At 42.6% G+C, this 22,160-nt stretch overlaps 2 protein-coding genes across 3 annotated transcripts in view; one reads left to right on the top strand and one right to left on the bottom strand.

Moving 5' to 3' along the window:
* Positions 1-1,658: 1,658 nt before the first annotated feature.
* acbd4 (acyl-CoA binding domain containing 4) lies at positions 1,659-12,875 on the bottom strand. Its single transcript, XM_012833422.2, has 11 exons — positions 12,656-12,875; positions 12,269-12,409; positions 11,841-11,961; positions 9,495-9,579; positions 9,068-9,188; positions 8,535-8,759; positions 7,272-7,357; positions 6,921-7,128; positions 4,352-4,557; positions 2,334-2,399; positions 1,659-1,940 (listed from the first exon to the last, which is right to left on the bottom strand). The coding sequence occupies exons 2-11, from the start codon at positions 12,354-12,356 to the stop codon at positions 1,812-1,814; spliced, it is 1,335 nt and encodes a 444-aa protein (XP_012688876.1). The 5' UTR covers positions 12,357-12,409; positions 12,656-12,875; the 3' UTR covers positions 1,659-1,811.
* Positions 12,876-13,475: 600 nt separating this feature from the next.
* Positions 13,476-22,160, top strand: part of plcd3b (phospholipase C, delta 3b) — a 22,661-nt gene continuing 13,976 nt past the window's right edge. For both annotated transcript variants that reach the window (XM_012833424.3, XM_031560852.2), the window contains exons 1-2: positions 13,476-14,424; positions 20,151-20,318. In XM_012833424.3, coding sequence (XP_012688878.1) covers positions 14,334-14,424; positions 20,151-20,318 — 259 coding nt within the window. In that variant the 5' untranslated portion in view covers positions 13,476-14,333. The remainder of the gene's footprint in view (positions 14,425-20,150; positions 20,319-22,160) is intronic.

Below are 22,160 nucleotides of genomic sequence, written 5' to 3'. Positions count from 1 at the left end.
TCAAAATCCTATAGTTTATACGATTTACATTGCATAAACTGTGTCTAAAGGCCATGATCAAACATTACAATATCAAACGTGTAGCTGGCCAAGTAAACAGCCCACTGAAGTCTGACGGTTATACTCAACTAGCTAGCTAGGTTAGCCATAACTACTCTTTGAAATAAACAAGCTATGGTAGCGTGACATTTTACCACTCATATATTTAAATGGTAGACGATGCTGTGATCGTGTATCAATGGAAATGCGTGTCATTAAGAGCTGCCACACGATTTTCTGGAGAATGTGTCATAAATTTGCTTTTTGATTAGCACAGCAAAGACACTAGCTAGCTAACTAGTCACATGAACTATTAAGGTGTAACGTTAGTTTGTTAGCTAGCTTTCTTAGCCAGATTTAATCTGATATTTGCTAGTTCATATCAGTTTAACACGTTTTCCCAACATTGCAAAGGTGTTTCTGTGTTTAATGCTGATATAATGGCTGTACTGTTTCTTTGTGCAGCGAGGCGAGGGGCGTGTACAATTATTGTTACCAACTGAGTATTTTACCGTCAAGTACAGTTAAATCATCAGCGTCTTGTTGACCTCCAGTGTGATGACTCCAACTCTCTACAAAGCTAAAACACCAAATTCTGTCATGAACACACTACCCCGTTGCTGTGCAGGCTATTAATTGTGCCTGCCTGCACGTATCACCAAAGAATTCAGGCAACATGCAGCAAAAGATTATATGATTGCAACAGAATGCAGAGGTTGATTGCGATGCACCGACACGTACACATCAGTCAACGTTTCCTTCACCTCAGCTCCTGGCCTGATCTAATCCCGTAATCCTATATGACTGCATACATGTCAGTACAGCAGCAGACACTTTTCTCTGATATGAACAGATGCTAACAAATCTATGAACAAACCTGGCCGATGCTCTGGGATCTCAACTATATTATTTAAATGTTATGGTAAAAAAAACTCTTAGTCTGTATTCTTCTTGATCCCAGTGGCTTCCTACTAGGCCTTGTCAGTGTTTACTTCAGTTAGGTTAAAGTGCACACAATGCAGGCCATTGTAAAGGTCAGATAAATTCCTCCTTGGGTTGACACTGGTGCAGTAAATTCATTGAGGATGTGAAACAAACGTACTAGCGAGGAACTCCTGTCTTGACAGACATAATAACTTTCTTGAGTGTTTTTGGGAGGGGTTGCTGAAAGATGAACACTCTCCAAACTTTTTGTCAGAGATTTCAGCCTGATGAAGTTGTGAGAAACCTTTAATTTCTCTGGCTTGGTTCTTTTATTTAAAAGTCTAATCTAACACTAGAGAGCTGAACTAAAGATGATTTAGTTTCTTCCGATGTGAACACTTTTATTGTGTGTTTTTTATTTAGCTTCATTGAAGAAACACAATATATAAAGTGGTCCATGTGTAAGGACAGAAATTAACTTACAACGAACCACTTACAGTTAAAAGACACCACTTCAACATTCTTGGCCGAATGTTTGACTTCTGAAACACGAGATGTTAAATATTGACCACCATCCATGAAATAATCAGTAGCAGGAGATTAAATGGAAAAAGTCTTTTGTTCATCCCATAGTCAAGATTGATTCCTCCTGCATACATTTTTGAAGATGGCGAAGAACCACAGTCACAGTGAAATACTTTTTAGATTTTACCTGAGGCAAGCCAATCATATACTTCGTCTAAAATCTGCAACACATTTTCTTTCAATGAACAACTGACGCAAATGGTCATGTTTGCATCCACCCTCCACCCCCCACCCCCTTTCTATGCATCTTTCTGCAGACAGCCTCATGTCGGCACATGGGGCTTCTTCCTCCTCCGCTGAAGCAGGAACACGAGTCCCTGAGCGAAGAAAGGCCACAGCAGCAGGAGCATGAGCGTGCGTCCGGACACATCAAATGGCCACCACCAGTCGCTCTGGGTAGAGAAGGGGTGTATTGTTATGTATTGAGACAAAGGAGCGTTTTAAAAACACAGCCAGAGCTGGGGACAGACGAGTTCTACTGTGGCTAGAGACTGAAGGAATCAAGGTCCCAAACACAAACACGTGCACTCTCTCACCCACAATATCTGTGTGTGACCTAATAAGCAAATCCTTTCTTTATGCATCTAATTATGTATGCTCCCTCTATTACATATCTGATTACATATTAAATCCACAAATCACAAATAATTAAATTGCCCCTCACAGATAATTCAATTTAATTTAGAAATGTCATATCAACAGAGGCCCTTCAGTTCTCTCGTCAGCTACTTGAGGACAGGAGCTTAACACAGTGTGACATAAAGTTTGCTTTCTGAACCAAGTACCTGCTGGTGAACCTCTGTCTCATTAGCTGGTAGTGGTGTCTGAGTCCTCCAGCTTGAACTCTGAGCCTAAAACACACACACACACACACACACACACACACACACACACACACACACACACACACACACACACACACACACACACACACACACACACACACACACACACACACACACAGTGTGAGAAAAGCTATTTGAAACAGAACAGGGCAGGACAGAACAGAGCTGGAATGAGAGCTTCAGTTCCTTGGAGAGTTCTGCCTGAAAATCTTCAAACCAGACCTACAGGAGATGGGAAGACCCAGCCAATCATTAACAGACTCATCCATTATATAAGCAGCAGACCAGTCCTGGCCAAACATTATTTTAATGACTCCCCAGTGAAGTACGATGGACAGAAACGTCATTTCTTGAAGAATGTAACATGCAAGCTTTTCTGTTGCTGATGAATCTTTTGGATTCTGTCTTGTCAATAGCACAGCGTAGGGTACACTACCATGATGTCTTTGTAGGATACACACCATGTGGTGTCATTTTCCACTTTTCCCACTGCACTGACATTGACAACATAAGTGGGAACAGCAAAGGAATGGGAGTGGGCATCAAGGTGAACCATAAGAAATGAATGGCAGATTGTGGTGGTTCACTGTCCTGTCCTTAGAGCTGGATGTCTTAGGTGTGCCTCTGCGCTGCATTTGAGTAGCGTGCCAGAGAGATAAACTGAATGCAAAACACGTACAACTAATTGGGAGTCTATTTTCCAAAAGCATCGCTGTGCCTCAATCATTGTAATTAAAGGTGGAGTTCGCGATTTGGTTTTGGTTTCATGGAAGGTTGTTGATATTTGAGCTCAACAGCCCATCAAATTACACCCCTCCCTTGAATGCTCCTGAAGCACCGTGTTGATTGGCTGGAATTATATAATGCGAAGTCCGAGCCACTGTGTTTGTTTCCCGCTTACAGAGCCAGGACTGTGTATTTAAAAGAAAACTCTGGTATCCGTACAAACTCTGAACAGACAGCCAGAGGACTGTGAGGAGCTCTTCGCTCAAATTAACTAGAATTGTAGACTGTACCTTTAAAGGTGTTCAAAATGATAACCTTAAATCCTGAGAAAGCGAACACTTTCTTTTCCAAAAGTACTTCCCAGTTAATGTCTCACACTTACTTACCTACCGAGCAAGAGGCAAAATGTTCTCATTGAAGCATTTAGTGGTCAATTAATTCAGACACTTTTGACACAAAGCCAGAAAGGCGCCGTGATGAACCAATGAACCCTCAATTTGCCATTCAGCAACTCTACATCCTGATCCACTGACATTCATGAGACTTTGGCAGTTTTGGGAAGCACTGCTAGGTCTGAGAGCTAGGAGAGATCAGCTGCAGCGGGGATTTCACCTTGTGAGCACTAAAGCAGAAGCACACATCTTAAGTAGGAGCATGTGACAATACTTCTGATGGCTGTGTGGCTGGTTTCACTATTCTCTTAACATGGCATTACCTGATGAAAGGGAACTGATTGATTTGAAAGCACTGTTAGATTTTTTGTGTTATTGTCGTTCTTGTCAGGTCTCCAGGCCTGAAGAGGAACAATCATTAAAGTTCAAACATAAAACCTGCAATCAGGTCAGCTCACCACTGGTCGGGTCATCACAACCTGCTTCATATTGTCAACTAGTTACTCAACTGTAGCAGCTCACATGTAATCTTCATTGTGGCTGTTAGTTTCCAACTCTTTTACCTGGTTCTGTCAGACAGGACTGAAACGTGCTGTTAAATAGGATTGATGAGTGTGTTTTTTACACAAAGGAAAGGAAAAATTACCATTTTGCAGGGAATTTTGAAAGGAATGGTGGTCACTCTGCAGGCATTATGTTCATGAGTAAAAGTTCATTATTTTGGGCCAATACTACAAATGATTCATATATTGCAAGATGGCTTCAACAGTAATAAAGCATAACTATGTCACAGACAGTGCTTTTACAGGAGGCTTTGAAAGATGCCACCTCGACTCTTACGTTGGCTGCAGCAAGGCCCTCTACCACTTCCAGGCGCTCCATCACGCTCCGCATGTCCTCCCGGAGCCTCTGTAGCGCCAGCACGATCTGCTGCTGCACCTGGGCCTCCTGCAGCCTGTCCGAGCCCCCCGAACCATCCTCTCCCCCACCCCCCACGCCACCAGGCACACGGTTTGCGTGCTGAGCATCGCGCTCAGGACCCCCTCCTGCGTAAAGCACACACACACACACACACACACACACACACACACACACACAGATATAGATGCATATAGATAGATATACAGTATTTAAGAAGTGAGTACACCCCTGTGCAATATCACATGAATGTCAAATTATTCAAAACCGTATAACTTTACAATAATTGTAATAAATGAAACAGTAGGGTGTTTGTGCTTATGTCAAATTAAAAACTAACAGTTGACATTTACTATATTAAAAGTACAGGCCCCACAGTAGGAACCCAATGAAACAAAAGTCAGTACACCTTTCTGTTCTGCCAATAATTTTCTTCACAGGAGGGGTTATGTTTCTCTACCCATCTATTTAAAATACCCCAAAGGTGTTCTATTGGGTTCAAGTCAGGTGACATACTTGGATAGGTCATAGTTTTCCCCTTTTTTCTTCTCAAGGAACTCTTGCATTATTTTGGCAGTGTACTCTGGGTCGTTATCATGCTGGAATATTCCTCTTCTGCCAAGCTTCTGGAGTCTGGTAGTCATCTTGTCAGCCAGTATTTCAGCATATCCACAGGTATTCATGCTGCCATCTATAAATCTCATTTCCTAAACTCCTTTACTCTCACGCACCCCAATATAATCACACTTCAACCTCCATGCTTCACTGTCCAGACAATGTATTCGCTGTGGCGAATCTGAGCCAAACAAATTAATCTGGGTCTCATCTGACCATCCCAATATTCATCAGGTTTCTTTTCATGTCATTTAGCTAAATTTAATCTTGCAGCTTTGTGCCGAAGAGCAAGCAAGTTTTTTTTTTTCTTGGACGCTGTCCATAGAGGTTGACGTTATACAATGTCCTTTGCACTGTCTGAGCGGTCACAGAAACTCCATTGATGACCACCAAGTCTGAAGCATTGGCCCATCTGTTTTTCAGAGCTAGATTGTGCAAGTGGCGACTGTCCGTGGTGTCGTTTTAGGGGGACAGGGGGAAGTGGGGCTATGGCTCGTATTTTTGCTGCAGCAACTGTGTTTCGACTGATTTTTGGTCACCCATCTTTCTGTATCCCTTTCCATCTTTCCAAGTTCTCACAATCAGATTTTTCAATTCCTTTGGCAATTCTTTTCCAAGGTGAGCTTGATGCAGACATGCACAAAATTAAGAAATTCTTGTGTTCGCAGGTCATTATAACCATGTTCATGCACTTTCAGGCACTTCATCACAGGCTAATTGGAACTCATAGGTGTACTCAATTTTGTTTCAATGATTACAGGCTTTCTAACTTGTGTGTCGGTGATCACCGGTGTTTTCACTTTTGTTGCATTACATTTTTACTTTTTTTTTATATTTTCAATATAGCCTTAACGGTGCAAACCCATGACACCGTTACGAGCAACGCGATATTCTAAATCCATGCATTTCAACGGGAGCCAATCCATTGTGACGTAGACCACCGTTTTGGGCGACGCGACCGATAAAAGTTGGAAAAGGTTGAATCCTATGCAAATGAGGAGCGATTTTTCCCGGCAGCGGCCAATCAGATTGTTCGGTGTCGTCTCTGACAGTTTGAAAATGCTATTTCCACAAGCTACAACACGCCCACTCAAAGCGATGGAAGCGTATCGCGTCGCTGTCATGGGTTTGCATCGTCAGTCTTACAGTCTAAGTCTTTGTTTTTGATTGTTCATAAGAGGAAATACTCTACTTGTCAACTTAGAAATGCAATTACTGAGAGGTGATACAATTTTGAATCATTGGACATTTAAGTTATGCACAGAGGTGTACTCACTTCTGTTGTATACTGTACATACACAACAAAGTGCCTATAGGCATCATATAAATTCATCTCTATACCGTCTACTTCCTATCTTCTTCCTACAGCAAGTAAGCTCATCGATTCACCCCAAACCAAAATCTCTCCTGATCCTTTTTGAAAGCTAGATACCACAGTCATATTATCAAGGCAGTTTGGAGAGCAGTTATTAGCTGGCTCACCACTCATTTGTATCTTTTATGTTAATTCGTGGAAATTCAGCTGAACAAAGTGAGAATCAGTGTGCATTTTTATCAGCTGTGGTATGCAAATAAAAAATGGACACTTAGTCAAGGGTGGGTTGTGAACAGCTGTGGGATCAAAATGTAAAGTTGTCAGGGCAACTTTAGCGAAAACACCTGATAAAATTGCATCAAATGTGAATTTATGCGAATAAACCTGTTTCCATTAACCTTAGACGCATTATACCCCTAAATTAATCCACCCCCCTCTAGCCTAATTGAATGCTTGTTCGCATTAGAAGACTTTAAGCAAATTTCAAGCATTTCCATTCAGGATTTTTTATTCGAATGGTCAAAAGGCACATCCGAAATCCAGCTATTGTCTTGGACTGACCCATGGGTTCCCTAGCGGGTTGCCTGGCAGCATCTCTCCTCGAATCCCTCTTCCTGATGGGGGGGCCTCGCCCCTCCCCTCCACCCTCGCCACCTTGTCCGGCGCCCACCTCTGTCACCCGGGAGACAGGTGCCACGTGGTGCCCTGGGTTATCACTGGGTTCGGAGAGTGCCAGCCTATTGTCGAGACCGTCTGGCATGGACACACTCTGTACAAACACACACACACACACAAGAAATAAAGAGGTGAGAATTGCATGATGGGACACATTCCCTCTGAAAAGGACAGGTGATTTATCTTCTCCATTCGCACGCATGAGGGAAAGGTGGCAACCTCAGATTCAATCCCTACCTTGCCACTGTCCAGCTGCTCCACCGTGTCACAGTAGATCTCGCTCTCCGAGTCGCTGGTCAACACCAGGCCAGAGGAAACAGTCTCTGCAGACATAACAAAAAAGTCTCTATTGGGTGGCAGAAATGTTGCAGAAATGACAACCGTGTGACAGTGTTGCACAAATCCACATCTATTTTCAAGACTTGCCGTTTCAAAAGTAATCAATTTGTTGCCATGGGATGTGGCCCACTGCCTGGATTGCTCTGGCTGAGAAGGGCCAGTTGATTTACAGTTTACATCCATGTGCTAAGTCCTCTCAACAAACAAACCTTTCCGACAGTAATCAATGAACATCTGTACATGGCCATTTCTAACGGGAATTTCCTCTACAATGGTAATATTTACATTCATTCATTGACATTGACTTTTATCCAAAGCTACTTATAGATCAAGTGGACTATACATGTTATCAGTGTGTGTGCTCCCTGGGCATCCATATCAGCAGATATATAAGCAAAGGAAATCCCCCTCCATGCTGAAAATCCATGCAAATATATAAGCATGTGTTTTGGGTTTTATGTCTTTCAGTTTGCAAACATCTTTCACTATTTGTAAAGACACACTGTGAAATAGTAAGATCATAGGTAAGAGGATATATATATTTCCTACATCAGATTGACAGTCCATCAAACGATGTCTAAAAGCCTAGAACCAGGCGTTGTGACAGACACGCGTCCAATCTCCAACTGACATGCTGTGTCTCACACAAAAGGAGCTCTGATAAAAAGGAAGCGTTTCGGCAGACTCCTACCAGGCCTCTGGCCGGCTTAGTGAAGTGCAGGCTGCTCTGCTTCCACCCACCCAGTTTTTCTCCCTCTCTCTCTCTCTCTCTCTCTCCCTCCCCCTCTTTCTCCATCCCTCCTTCTCTAGCTCAGGGCTGATTTGGAATTGAACAGATAAATGGTGGCTCTCTACAGCTGCTGATACTACCCATTCAGCCTGAAGAGTCAAACTGGGAGACGGAAGTTAACACGTTTGACACTACAGTTCGTTTTTGATCCTCCGGAGTTCGAACATGCCATAGCGAGTAGAGCGCAACACCTTCAGTATCTGAGCTTCCTCTTTGTTCGAAAGCCAGTTCAAATGGCTATGTTGCTGAAACTACACTGCAGCATGCAAAATTCAAACACAATCAGACTCTTCTTAATGCACTGTATGTCTCCAGCTATTCACTCCACACAGATGTCTACGTGGTCGCCATAGCTTCCCTGTCATTCTCACCAGGCTCATGGGACTGGGTGCCGTGATCCCTCTCGGCCACGCTGTGCTCTGAGGTGACAGTATGGGAGACCTCTTCTGCTTGGTCCTGGTCTGGAGCTGCAGGGTCTGAGGTGACAGTATGGGAGACCTCTTCTGCTTGGTCCTGGTCTGGAGCTGCAGGGTCCTGGGGCCTCGCATTCTGCTCTGTCTCAGTGAGGTTTGGGGTCTGGTCATTGGCATTGATGTCTGAAGAGTACACACACACACACACACACACACACACACACACACACACACACACACACACACACTCACACACTCACACACTCACACACACACACACACACACACACACACACACACACACACACACACACACACACACACACCAATTCAAATAGTGTTGACCTCCAAGGAAACGGATGGCTTTTCAAATAACCATATTTTGTTTCAGGCTTTTTCATTTTCTTTCTGACATTAACTTTCTCACATTCGGGGTAACATGATTAGAAGTGATTCGTGTTGATGTGTATTTACAACACAGGCAAACTGACCGACTTCAAGTGTAAGCAGCGACTCCGGTGGTCGAGGCATGTCATGGATAACCTTATAGAGCGGCTCAAAATAGTGGAAAAAAGATGCCGTCTTCTCATCCATCGGCATAGTGTTGATAACCTGCGAATACACCACCAGAAATGTAAACAGCATTTCCCTTTTGTCAGGCAACCGGCAATCACCGGCCGAGCCGCTCCGAGAGAGCAGACTCCCCTAGGGTGTGTTTGCGTATTACCCAAGGACACGAGGCTTTGTCTGCAGCACTCTATGGTAATCATTTACTCAAGCATTTCCTGTGGGATTCCAATAGCAACAGCCAATACTACACTGGGCCATTCTCTTCCATGGGTGAGAGAGAGAGTGTGAGAGAGAGACAAGAGAGAGAGAGAGAGAGAGAGTGTGTGTGAGTGGTGTTTTTTTTGGTACCTCCTGTGCTACTTTCTTCATCTCGTCGACGTAGGAAGCCATGGCCGTTTCGCTGTTCATGTCTCCCAGGCGGTTCCAAGCATCCCTTGGAACAGATACAGCAGGGTATGGTTGTATTATTTAGTAGAATATGGGAAAAAAGCGTGTAGGTATGGGGTAGAAATCGAAACTGAATATGGAAAGGAGTTAGGCCAGCTAAAGCAACAGTGAACAAGGAAAAAGGTGGTTGTCTGCATTCTTCATTTTAGCTCTAATAATGTGTAATAATAATAATAATAATAATAACAAGTGAAATGCTTCGACCCTCCAGGATTTCAGGCCAGTCTTGCACTCCATGTTGAGTAACAGACCTAACATGTGTTTTTGCAAATAAGGAAGTTAACAAACCAAGAATATATTTTAATACAGTATGTACTTATCTCTTGGAGTTATCATGGATAACCATCCCATTCAGTGTGGGGAGTCCAAGAGATTTCTATACTAATACATCCGAGTCTTACCAATGCCAATGGATAGTGGTATTTTACTGAGTTTGTTTGACAAAATAAACACAACCAGGAACAAACGCCAAATCTCCACTGTGGTAGAAAATCCTGACTCAGGACCCCCAGTATTAATTCTAAGGAGAGTCTGGATTTGGGGGTTGGGGATTGTGAGTGTCAGTGTGTTTCACTGAAAACTGGTAACTTCAAATTCACAAAAGCATCACAAGAGAGATCAATGTTGCCAAATTCATACCACAGTGACACAATCTGTTGACATTTCACTTGAATTTGATCTTCACGAATGTGTACATTGTGATTATAATTAAGAACATATACAGGGTAAAAAAACAACAACAAAAATTTTACGTTATTTCATATATTGGTATAAAATGTTGCTTTATCAAACTCTTATCTGCCTTTTCACCTCTGTCTCCCGAAGCAGTCAGGTATGTGCTCATGCTCATATCAGTGACCTTGAATGTAGACTTTTGTAAAGAATAAAGATAAACAAGGACCCATATCAGAAATATATATAATGTGGTTCCTTTCAATTCAATTTAAACTGATGAGAAAAAAAAGAGGATTCAGGCAGGCTGATGAAAACAGTGGAAAAAGCAAGCAGACTTTTGGTAGTTTTGTTCATCTTGTACATTGACCTCATGACTTTTATTGAGCTGTCTTTTGTTGTGCTTCCAAAGTACTTTATGACTTGAGCTGCCGGACTGCGCTTTTTACATTTACTGGTTAACTGGACTGGTTGCACATTTGGCAGTGCTTATTTGATGAAACAAACACATTGTATTTGGCATTTGGCAACATAAGATAGTGAAGACAGTGTAAGCAAATGGAAACCTGGCAACCGTCTTGCATGCTAGGAATAAAGTGCACATTAGATTAGATTAAATCATGTTCATTGAATGTCTGCATCACTGCAGTTATTGGTTACATATTGTCTACCACACCCCACCCTCCAGCCTGGGGTTAGCAGACCACATGTGCATGAATTACTGTGCTGCTCATTGTAGTTTCATCTTCCATATTTTTCTTTTGAGTCATACACAGGAAGATATGTTAAATTCCTTCAAATTAAATTGCTGTTGGTTGGGGACTTCCCACAGTGGTCAATCCCCTCACTGTCACATGCATGTACTGATATCCAGCAACCTAACCTAACCTAACTAGTATAACAACTGCCCACTTCATATTTCCTTCTTAGTCTGCCTGGTTTGTCCTTGCTGTTCACCAGCTGCATGATGCCCACCTTTCTGTGCAATGAGGATTCATTATAGTTAGAGGTATCATTAATGAGCACTTTTTAAAAGCATAGACAGGGTCAAGATCAACCACTCCCCATACCTTGCTGATTGCTCTCCTAAAGAACTTGTGGAGCAAGTCCCCATAATTCCCAGCACTACCTGTTACTCCCACACTTGATTTGTCTTTAAGTTAGTATAGGTTTATTAGGTTAGTATAGGTTATTATATGTGTATTATATGTTTAGCATATTGTATTGTATATGTATTTTGTATATTTAATAGGTTTACTATTAGTACTTATATGTTATGTTATGTTATATTATGTTATGTTAGGTTGCTGTGCGGTGTCTTGTCTTAAGAATTTCAGTGCCAAGTCTGACTCTGTGTTGTTCTGTGCATCTGACAATAAAAGACTTGAAACTTGAAACAAAACTTAGTATAGCAGCATCAGAGTAAACCCCTCTTCTGACTATTTTCAGCCTCTTTAACCCACCTCTCTTATCGGTCTATTTGCTCTGATAGGGTTAAATAATCGACTTCACCCAATTCCAATGTCAGCAACTTCAAAAAGCCCTGTGGCATTTGACCATTCCTGCCTCTCTCACCATTTGTAGCGCCCCACGGGATCCCAGAACCCAGGTCGTGACACCATGCAGGGTCCACACACAGCTTGTTTGTAGAGTCCATAGAACCGCAACATCACCTCATATGAGGGTCTGTAAGAACCTGTGAAACCGTTGGTAGAGTCAGTTTGAAATTACTGTACAGCCATGACCACTTCGCTGTAAGACTACAAAACTCTTTTTTTCTTTTTTTTTATTCGATCAAGGTCATCATATGTCAAGGTCCCTAATCTAAACTCCAGACGTTTATATAAACTTTTGATATAAAAAGTCTTCAGAAACTGAGGAATGTTTTTTTTCCTGTAAATAACACCCTTAACAAATGTAGTACTGAAATCCCTAAAGAAGTTCAAAATATGTTCACTTATGTAAACTCCACCACAGGACAATGGCCATTTGTAAACCCTTACCATTTTTGGGGAGATTGTGTATGACGTCCACAGCTGCCTGAAATTGCCCGTGATGGTCTCCCGATTCAGCCATCTTTAGGGCTGGCATCACATTCCGCAACGTAACAACGCCAAATCACAGTTGTTTATGGCTCTCTGGACCTTGGAAAGTCAAATCCGGAAGACTAATTAAAATGGGAATGAAACTACAGTTCCCAAGTGTCAGTTATTGACATAACAGTTGAACTGTACGACACAGTTCCTTGTCGTAGTAGCCCTGTACCATACAGCAATGAACTAGCACATGTTTATTGACTCAACCTGAATGTTTAAATGACTCGACCAGCACTACCACACCTTAGAGGCCGACTGGGCAGTATTTAATTGGGTTGACTTTTTAACACTCACCTTGAATACAATCCTGTCCCTTTAGGCTACTTCCGTCATGACATGGCTTTAATAATCATATTGCCAAAGGACAACCAACTTATCTATACGACTTTTTTGTATCTTGTGCACATACTTCATAGATACATAAAGTGCATAAACATACGAGGCAACTTTTCGTTTCGGTTATTTCTGGCACCGCTACTTGACACAAGATTTACTTCCGTGTTATATCACGTGATTTTGGATATGGTGGCATGTGATTTGTTAAAACACACAGCGGACAACCCTATGTGGAGCGTTGTCGGATAGGCTGCTGAATAACTACGCCCTCACCTACAATGAAGAAACCCGTGTGTCCCTGGTAGTTCAATAAATTGCGATTGATTGATCAGTTATTAATTTACAATGACTCAACATTAGCCACATTTACTTCACTTGGCATTCCTTGCTGTTGCTGACATTTCAATTGATCATGCTTTAAATCCGTAGGCCTATAGCCTTAACGAAATTGCACTCTCAACTAAGAGCCACAGCAGACACAGACCTGCAGTGTAAACGTTCTTTTTTTCTTTGAAGAACTTAAAGATAGACATACAATTTGCCAGTAGTCTAAATACTGCCTTTTGTAAGTAAAAGTTAAGCCTGAACTAAACTAGGATGGATTCCAACATACATTATTTTTGTTGATGGTTGTCATAAATATATCCTATTGAGGAATTAGTTTATTGTGGAATTATAATCTGTAAATCCTCGTGAGTGGGCTATGATCACACTGCCGCATTTATATCATGTGGGTGAATAATTGGACGAGTGAGGGGATTGAATCTGAAATATCTTCTTTCATTGCTAGAGGGCAATATTTCACAAGGATAAAGACGAATCTTGGCGCCCCGTTGTCCAGCAAGGAAAGAATGATTGTGTTCAACTCACTATCGCAGAACCGAACGGCGCTGCTGTTCTAAAGGGGTCGCCAGTGTGGGGTCTCTGCTTACTCTTGAGGCCGATCGAGCCTGCGCTTTGTTCATTCGCGCTGTTTCACGTTGACCTAGTTTTTTTCTGATTTAGACGGCTCTCGTTGGAAGGGATTTCGCTGACCCTTCATCTGTGCACAGACGGAGGAGAAGTGTGGTAGCGCTCTGCGTATCATGAGGCTTTCTGACACTAATCTAAAATTATTTTCACAAATGTGATTACTGCCTGATGGAGAATAAGCTGTTTTGGGGAAGAAAAGTGGGTCTGATGTCGTCTAATCTGTGTACAGAATGCAACTCAAATCAGCTAATTCGTTTGCTCGCTATAATCGAGAGAAGGAACCTTTGATTGTGGGTTCATGTGTCTAGTCACATATAGCCCAAAAGAACGGTGTTTTCTTCAGTAAAATTGTGATTCGTTTTCTCTCTAATCGGATTAGGCAACGATAAACTACTCCGGTACAACTGTGCCGAAGCAAATAGCTACACCTTCTAGATTCTCAAACACTTTTGGTGACATCACAAATGGGCTGTCTCCAACCTTATCATCAACTATAAATAATGGCGGGTAGTGCAGTCAGAAACATAACATAGACCATCGTCGCAGTACAGATCCAGCATTTAGAGTGGAAGGGCAGAAACCGTTATTCATTCAGGGGAAATCAACTCAGTTCCCAAGACGCGTCCCGGGAGATTGAGAACAAGAATCCCGGCACCAAGGCATCATGCTGGGCAGCGCGAAAAAGTCAAGCCCCACGCAGAAGAATGGGGCAGGGACGTCCGGATCGAAGAGCACCGACCCTTTAAAGAATTTAGGTAGGATCACTATGAAACATTACATTAAGATAATCATGTAGTGTCTCTAGCTTTTCTAGTGAGTTCGCTACAACGTCTAGGAGGCACACATGTTATCTTATTTACTTTACTGTTGTAGTGGTAGCCTATGAATGCAATTACACCTGTACTAAATATGACACTACATCAGCAGGCCTATCGTTTTTACAGCAACTAATAGTAACAGTAACTAACAGTAGGTTGCACTCACTCTACTTGATTCCTGAGTTTGTTTCAGTTACAATAAGTCTCACTATAAATGACCCTTATGTATTAATATAGAATTAAATATAGATAACGAATAAATAAATACATCGCAAAATACATGGAGATTTCCTGAATAGAGTTGAGACCACTCCACTCTTTAGTACTAGTTAAGCACACCCCAGCACTTGAGTAAACCCTTTAACAGTGTCATTGCATAGCCTATAGACTTTTTTGTTTTTCTACATGAACAAACAAAAATGTCCCTGAAAGCAGTAGACATTATCAGCTGGGAAGTTTCAAAACATGTTTCTTATGTTGACTGAAAACATAAATTGACGTCATTAGTTTTCACAAACCAGGTGGTGTTAGAGTATAAAATAAATTGAGATTGTTGTTGAAAAGGATTGTGGACCTTCACCTTATACAGAAGCAAACAGGTTTTGACTGACCAAGTGAATAGACCTCTTAAAGGAGGAGATTTTGGGAGTCATTTGGCCAAATCTAATGGTGCCTGATGAATAGAACTAACACAGGATACTGAGGTGGTTGACTGACACAGAGACACAGAGGTCAGGCTGTAAAATGAATCTGGATACTTGTAGACCTGATAACACAGACAGACAGACAGACAAACACACTTACTCACTCGCACACACACACACACACACACACGCACACACACACGCACACACACACACACACACACTCTCTCTCTCACCACACACAGTATTGTAAGTGATTGCAATCAGGAGGGAGGGATATGTGGGTAGGGACTGATTGATTTTGGCATCCGCTCACTCTAGCTAAATGTGTCATGCTGATTTACTAAACTCTGCTGCGTTTGTAAATAAGTCCCAACTTGAAATATTGGGTTATGTCTGTCACCATTGAAAAGAGTGCTGTGAACAGGCACACTGAAAGGAAAAAAGGCAAAGTGAGTGAATTAAGGCAGATTTATGGTCGTCCGTTTACGGAGACACAGAGATACGGAGAGCCCTCTCCGTTGTGGCAAACCCTCTCCGAGCACCTCTCCGTGGCCTGACGTGCACCTCCCAAATTTTGTAACTATCGGTCTCTATCCCCTCAGACAAGTCAAACAAACAACTTTTATGTCTCCGGAGTTTGGTACGCCATCTTTTTTTTTTCACCAACAACCGTCGGATAACCATAAATGAAAGCAAGTCCGTCGAGGCAACTGTGTGACCACACAGTAACGGAGATGTAGAAGTATATTTCGGCCTTTAGTCAGTATGTATTTATGAGTGTGTGTCTGTGTCTGTGTTTCTCTGTGTGTGCATGTTTGGACCCATACATCAAAGAGGGCCAGATATTTAACTTCTAGATTTCTAACCCACTTTCTAATGAGCACATCAGGCTGCCATAATAACAGTGTAGCAGGTGGAGGAGGAGGAGGAGGAGGAGACCTCAGGGTGTGGGCCACGACTACTCTCCCATATGTTCAGAATCCCTCTTCAACCACACCAAGGTTTGCCAACCATGGGTAAAATCTACTGAGATCAGATGTTCATCAGATGAAGCACGAAGATGAAAATGTCTTCCTCAGGGTTGCACACTACAGCCTACACAAAGCTAAAGCCGTTTAGCCGTTTAGCCATTTAGCAATCAAAGCATTTTGATTTAGTAATTCCTTACCTGTGAGGAAGCAGTCTTTCGTATACCCTATATCCCCTATATACCCTATGCGATATTTGCCTAACATTTGCACGCTTACTTAGTCTGAGGACAATGTAATGCTATCCCTATTTGGTCAGTGCCTGAAAGTATTTCAAGGTCGTTGTACGAAAGTGTATCCTTTTTTAACTGTGTGATACAGAGGTTTGTGGAGAGCCAGGGCTCAAGAGCCCTCACTTATTTGAAACAATATCAATAAAAACCATATCAGTTTTTGTAATGTAACGATAATACGTTTTGTGCGTCAACAGTTCCACAATTGGGGAGAGATGTGATGGTCTTGTTGGTTGTAGATTGCAGCCATAACACTGCATTAGGGAATTGAATATCATTAAGTAGAGCTTTTTACGACATGTACTTCAGTATAGCTTTTAAAGCAGCATTGAGGAGTTTTGGTCTAAAAATCAAAATACCTTGCAATCACAAACAAAAGCACAGTTGGCACTGATAAAGGCATGCTAATTGGTGTCTTGTGGCGACATAGTTGGGGATGTCGAGCTGTGAAAGTCCGGCCCAGAACACTGAACTACATATACATAACTGCATATGTTGGGCGTGTAGTGGGAACGACAGGTGTGTTTATTTGTCCTTCACATGACCATGTCCCATCCAAATGACTTTGGAGATGAAACCAAAACTAGCTGCCTATAGATACCTGAAAAAGTGGCAAATTGTTGGATACTGCTGAGCAATTAGTGCAATTGTATGGCTTTATTGTAGTGATGCTCACATTGTGTAAAGGCGCCAGGTAGATTGAAATGCAAATTTTAATTATGAAAGTACTAAGATGAAAACTTACAATACATATGATGTTTAATTTATGCAGAGTTTCAGTTGTAAACAGTCAACCTTTTCCACGGAGTTACATTTAAGATGTTGGACTTGAAAGCACAACAAAGAGTTCTGTCTGTTTTTCCAGAGATTACTCTCTCATTTAGAGTCCATCCTTGTTGTTTTAAGCAGCCCAAGGGAGGCACGTTTTCACAGGGCTTATCAGAAACATTTTGGCAGACACACATGGGTTCCGTTAAAAAATGTGTAAGACTTTTGTTCGGGGCTGGCTGCAGGGTGCAATGGCTGAAGGGACATTTGAGATTTGTAAGGGGGCCAACATTTTCTAGTGTTAGATTGGTCTGAGTTACAGTGATGCAGGCATAATATGGGAGAACCAGGTATGACACTTTAAGTAAAAACCCTTTTTAATTTGTAATTTACAAACAGATCGTAAGAGACTGAAAGCCAATATTTTGTGATAAATAACCTACATCCTGGGTTGGATAGTTAGACATGCAGGGTGAGCAACTAAATTCAACATGAACAGATAATGTCCATGCTCCTACCGGTCTGCTGTAGTAGGCTGCACGTGCAACTTTGCAAAAAAAAGCTTGACACTAAATTATTCTAATTTTATGCTATCAGGAACATAAACATGAAACTAGAGAACAAGAACTAAAGACATGAAACCAAAGCAAGACTTGACCACTACAGTTTAACCAGGGATAAAAATAACAATAGTTTAAATGCACACTTTCAACCATCCTGAGACGAACAGGACTATAGAGTACATTGTTTACTGTGGCTTGCTAGACGCCATATTTCTTTCATAACCGAAACATTTATAAACGGCATATGCTGCAAGTTATAGCCTGCAACAAACAAGATGATTATCAATGGCACTTCAAGAAGAGATGTTTGATGTAATTTTACCAGGCAAAAACAATTTTATCTGAGGGGGAAGCGCCCCTTTTTGCACCCCTCTCCCCACCCCCTGGTGCCAGCCCTGCTATTGTTAACAGATTTATTTTCTTTTACAAAAATGGTGGCTCTGCCCTGAATTCCTAGAATTCACACCAACCTTTCCAGTCACCATGGCAGCGATTTCATGGCCTCACCAGGCTTATGAAGCACAGTATAACACTATAGCATGTAGTGGAAGAACACAGGAGATTTTATGAAGAGGTTTCTGTGTGTGTTTGGGACAGGAAGAGGTTGAACACATCCTCTCACACACACGTACACATTTTTGTACACTCTGTGGTCTCCAATTTATGTTGTATCGTAACACCCACACACACTCAAAGAGACACCCTCACACTACATTACGCACATTAACACACACACACACACAAACACACACACACACACATACTTAACATTCACCATACAAAATCAGACGCGCACAAACACCACAGACACTGGACAGCAAACAACCGATGAATAGTTTCCATCTCTTAGGGATTGCCTGCGTCCTCTTGGGCTCCTTCGCTTGGCCTCCCACTCTGCCCTGAGCTATTCTGGGGGCCTTTAAGCTAACTAACTAACCCTAAGCTGAGGATTCAAGTGGAAGTGGCAGATAAAAACACTCTGGAATGGTGTGGGAGGCTGTCACTTAAAAGTGGGTTTTGGAACTGAACCCAGATCAGTGAATGAAACCGAGTTTTGAATAATTCATACCGCATGACTGATGAAGCAAGAATACAATAGCTATGACAGCAGAGGATGCCCTGAAAAGACTAAGAGGAGGCATCATGCAAATTGTGAGGTTGTTTTGATAAGGCCCAGCTGTGGTCACTTGAAGCATGCTGTCCTGTCAGTTTTATGTCACCCTGAGGAAAGTTCTAGAAGACAGACATTTCATCATGCAGTTAGCGCAGCAGATGGTTAGAGCTGAGTTTACACGAACATGTAAATGTTTATTCAACAGTGGATTGAGGACTGACAGAACCACAAAACCATTTTATACGGGTGAGACAATGGTTTAATTCTGTCTTCCTCTTATGCTGTCCTCCCCATCTTCCTTCTCTCTCTCTCTTACTCTCTTTTTGGCCTAATTCTCTCTCTGTCTTACTCTCTCCCTCCCTCTTTCTCTGGGAGGCTGGCCCGATCAGAGCAGTGTGTTAGGTAGTTAGGCTCTGACTCACCATCCAGTGATTGATTAAACAGCCACTGGTAGGGACAGAGGCTGGAGCTGTTGTGTTTACCTCTCCTGACTGTACCACCCCTGAGTTCACGAAGCACGGTTTGCACGCTCATGTTTGAAGAAACTTGGCTGTGGCAGGTGTGCTGTATTCACTGCTTTTATGCCCACGCCTGTCGGAAGTGATAAGCCGCACTCCAAATGATTGGAGGGAGAACCTGGTATTGTTACTGCGTAAATGTTTGGACTTTCTTCTTGCTCACCCTCTCTCTCTTTTGCTAGCTTACTGTTATCACTCTCAGTCAGTCTCTAATTATTTCTCCCTCTCTCTCTCTCTCTCTCCTTCTCTCTCTCTCTCTCTCTCTCTCTCTCTCACACTTGTTGAGCAACTAGTCATAGCCACAGTCATAGTCACACACACAACACTCATAGTTTTACTCATTTCCCTCTACACTGTTTCTGCTTCTGCTTCACTTTCTCCTCAGCCTGGTCAGAGTCTGTTCTGCCATTATCCCTCAGTAGTAGTCTCTCCTCTGCTAAAAGGTTTCTCTTCTTTGCTCCTTCTTGTTTCTCTCCCTCTCTGTCTGCCATGCACACATGCACACATTTAATACAAACACAAACAGGATGATACACTTAGAACATTCATACATTTTGTAGAGAAAATAAACTTCAGTTATATAAGGATACCCTCTTCCTTTCTCTTCTCTCTCTCTCTCTCTGTCTCTCTGACTCGACCTTCAACGTAAAACCCTTTGGTAACAGTAGTACTCTTTTAGGCTCCATCTCCTCCTGCTGTGTCATTTCTGATGTTAACCATCTTTGTCTGACTGCTTATGCCCCCCCCCCCCCCCTGCCTCTGTCTGTCTGTCTGTCTGCCTCTCTCTCTCAGGTGTGCATGAGGATGAGGATGTGAAGAAGATGCTGCAGGGCGCGCCCATGATGAAGGTGCGCTCGCCCCGGTGGCAGCGTCGACGCATGATGAAGCTGCTCGACGACGGAGTGACCGTGTGGTGCGAGTCCAACAAGACCTCCAGCAGGGCCAAGTCACGCCAATCCTGTGAGTGTGTGTGTGTGTGTGTGTGTGTGTGTGTGTGTGTGTGTTACTGTAATGACCTGTAATTGATCTTCTTGAAAGTACTTGAATTCCCTCTCAATACCAAATCATAAGATTCTGTCTAAAGAGTCCAGTCTAAAGAGGCTTGTCTTACATTACATCCAGCTACCAGTCACTGATTTCATCTTAACTATTAAAAATGATGAAATGTGTAACCACACTTAGTTGCATAACTGAATGATTAATGTGTATAACGTAATGTACTTGAAAAAGGTACTTGAGAGTCCATGAATTTGTGTGTGAGTGTGTGTGTGCTTGGGTGGAGAGATTGTCAGGAACTGAAAGTAGTTGAACAAAGCAGCTGAGCATGTGTGTGTGTGTGTGTGTGTGTGTGTGTGTGTGCTTGGGTGGAGAGATTGTGTGGGACTGGGTCAGGAGGTTGAACAAAACACACAAACCTGAGTGAGCACACAGCTAGGAGGATGAGTGCAGCTGAGTAAGTATGTGTGTGTGTGTGTGTGTGTGTGTGTGTGTGTGTGTGTGTGTGTGTGTGTGTGTGTGTGTTTTTTTTGGGTGGAGAGATTGTGTGGGACTGTCAGGAGGTTGAACGAAACACACAAATCTGAGTTAGCGCATAGTTAGGAGTATGAGTGCAGCTGAGTAATTGTGTGTGTGAGTGTGTATGTGTGTGTGTGTGTGTGTCCGTGTGTATGAGAATGAATGTTAGTGAATATTTCAGTAGAGTTGTGACTGTGGACCTTAGGAGTCTGGTTTTGGCTGTGTTGTCATTGATTATATTGTTCTTTGACCTTGATTTTTAGCTTTTTTCAGAGTGGTCCTGCTTCCTGCTGTATGAGATGTTGTTTATTATTATGTTTGAATCAAGAACCACATGATCTTGTTGCATAAAAATTGCACAAGAAAGGCTGCAGTGAGCCTGCAGTCAAGACCTTGATTACAGACGAGCTCTTGTGGCCCCATCAGAATTTACCTTACCAAGATGAAAAACTCGCTGCATAGTGGAGGGGAAATTCGATCCCTTAAAGTCTGTTGAAAACAGATTTATCAGCACAGCTGAACCTAGTCACCTCCGTCACTAAGCCCCGTTGGCACTCAGCAGCGCAGCACAAAGGACTTCATAGAGACTCCATGGAGACTCCCTGCCTCTCAGAAGGTGGGCGGCATCCCAGCCACCCCCCTAATTTAGACAGTGGTAGACGCCCAAGAACACCAACCTAAAGGCCACAAGGCCAGCTTTCATTACAGGGCCGGCCTATTTTTAGGTCAGACAGGGGGGGCATCCCTTTACTGTAAGTGGTATGGCCCGCATGGCTCTAATTGAGGCATATGATTCTGCGAGCCGCAGCAATGGGCCTGTCTTGCGTGTAAATGGTAATCATTGGCCGCTTACAACCAGTGCAGAGGTCTTTACATAGCAGCACAGTCTTCAATTGCTGATACTCTAACGAGTGATGTTTGTTTTATGTGATGTGGTGAAAGGGCAGGACCACAAGTGTGTGTAGTGTGTGTGTGTGTGTGTGTTCATGTTTGTATGGGATCCCTGCCTGCAGACCACCGGTGGTTGTGTGTGTGCACATGTAAAACCCCACCCTTTCCATTCTGGCCATGATCGTCAGTGGCAGGTTGTCGTATAAACCCTGAGAATGTGTGCCCTGAACCCTCTTGTGTGTGTGTGTGTGTGTGTGTGTGTTTGTGTGTGTTTGTGTGTGAACTTGTTGAGCTTCAGTCTCTCTGCTGACACTCACATTTTTGCAGGTGATCCATTGACTCTTTTTGTGTGTTTGCAAATTGGGTTAGGGTGTGTGTGTGTGCATGTGTATATGT

The sequence above is a fragment of the Clupea harengus genome, chromosome 23 (assembly GCF_900700415.2).
Source record: "Clupea harengus chromosome 23, Ch_v2.0.2, whole genome shotgun sequence".
In the NCBI taxonomy this organism is placed as follows: Eukaryota; Metazoa; Chordata; class Actinopteri; order Clupeiformes; family Clupeidae; genus Clupea; species Clupea harengus.
This window is presented reverse-complemented; position numbering and strand designations above follow the sequence as displayed.

Coding starts and splice junctions, on each gene's coding strand:
- acbd4 (XM_012833422.2), bottom strand. CDS start 12,356: ATGCCAGCCCTAAAGATGGCTGAATCGGGAGACCATCACGGGCAATTT. Junction 9,580..11,840: donor CCCGTGGGGCGCTACAAATG/GTGAGAGAGGCA, acceptor ATCTGTTCCAAG/GGATGCTTGGAACCGCCTGG. Junction 4,558..6,920: donor ACCCGCTAGGGAACCCATGG/GTCAGTCCAAGA, acceptor TGCTTTACGCAG/GAGGGGGTCCTGAGCGCGAT.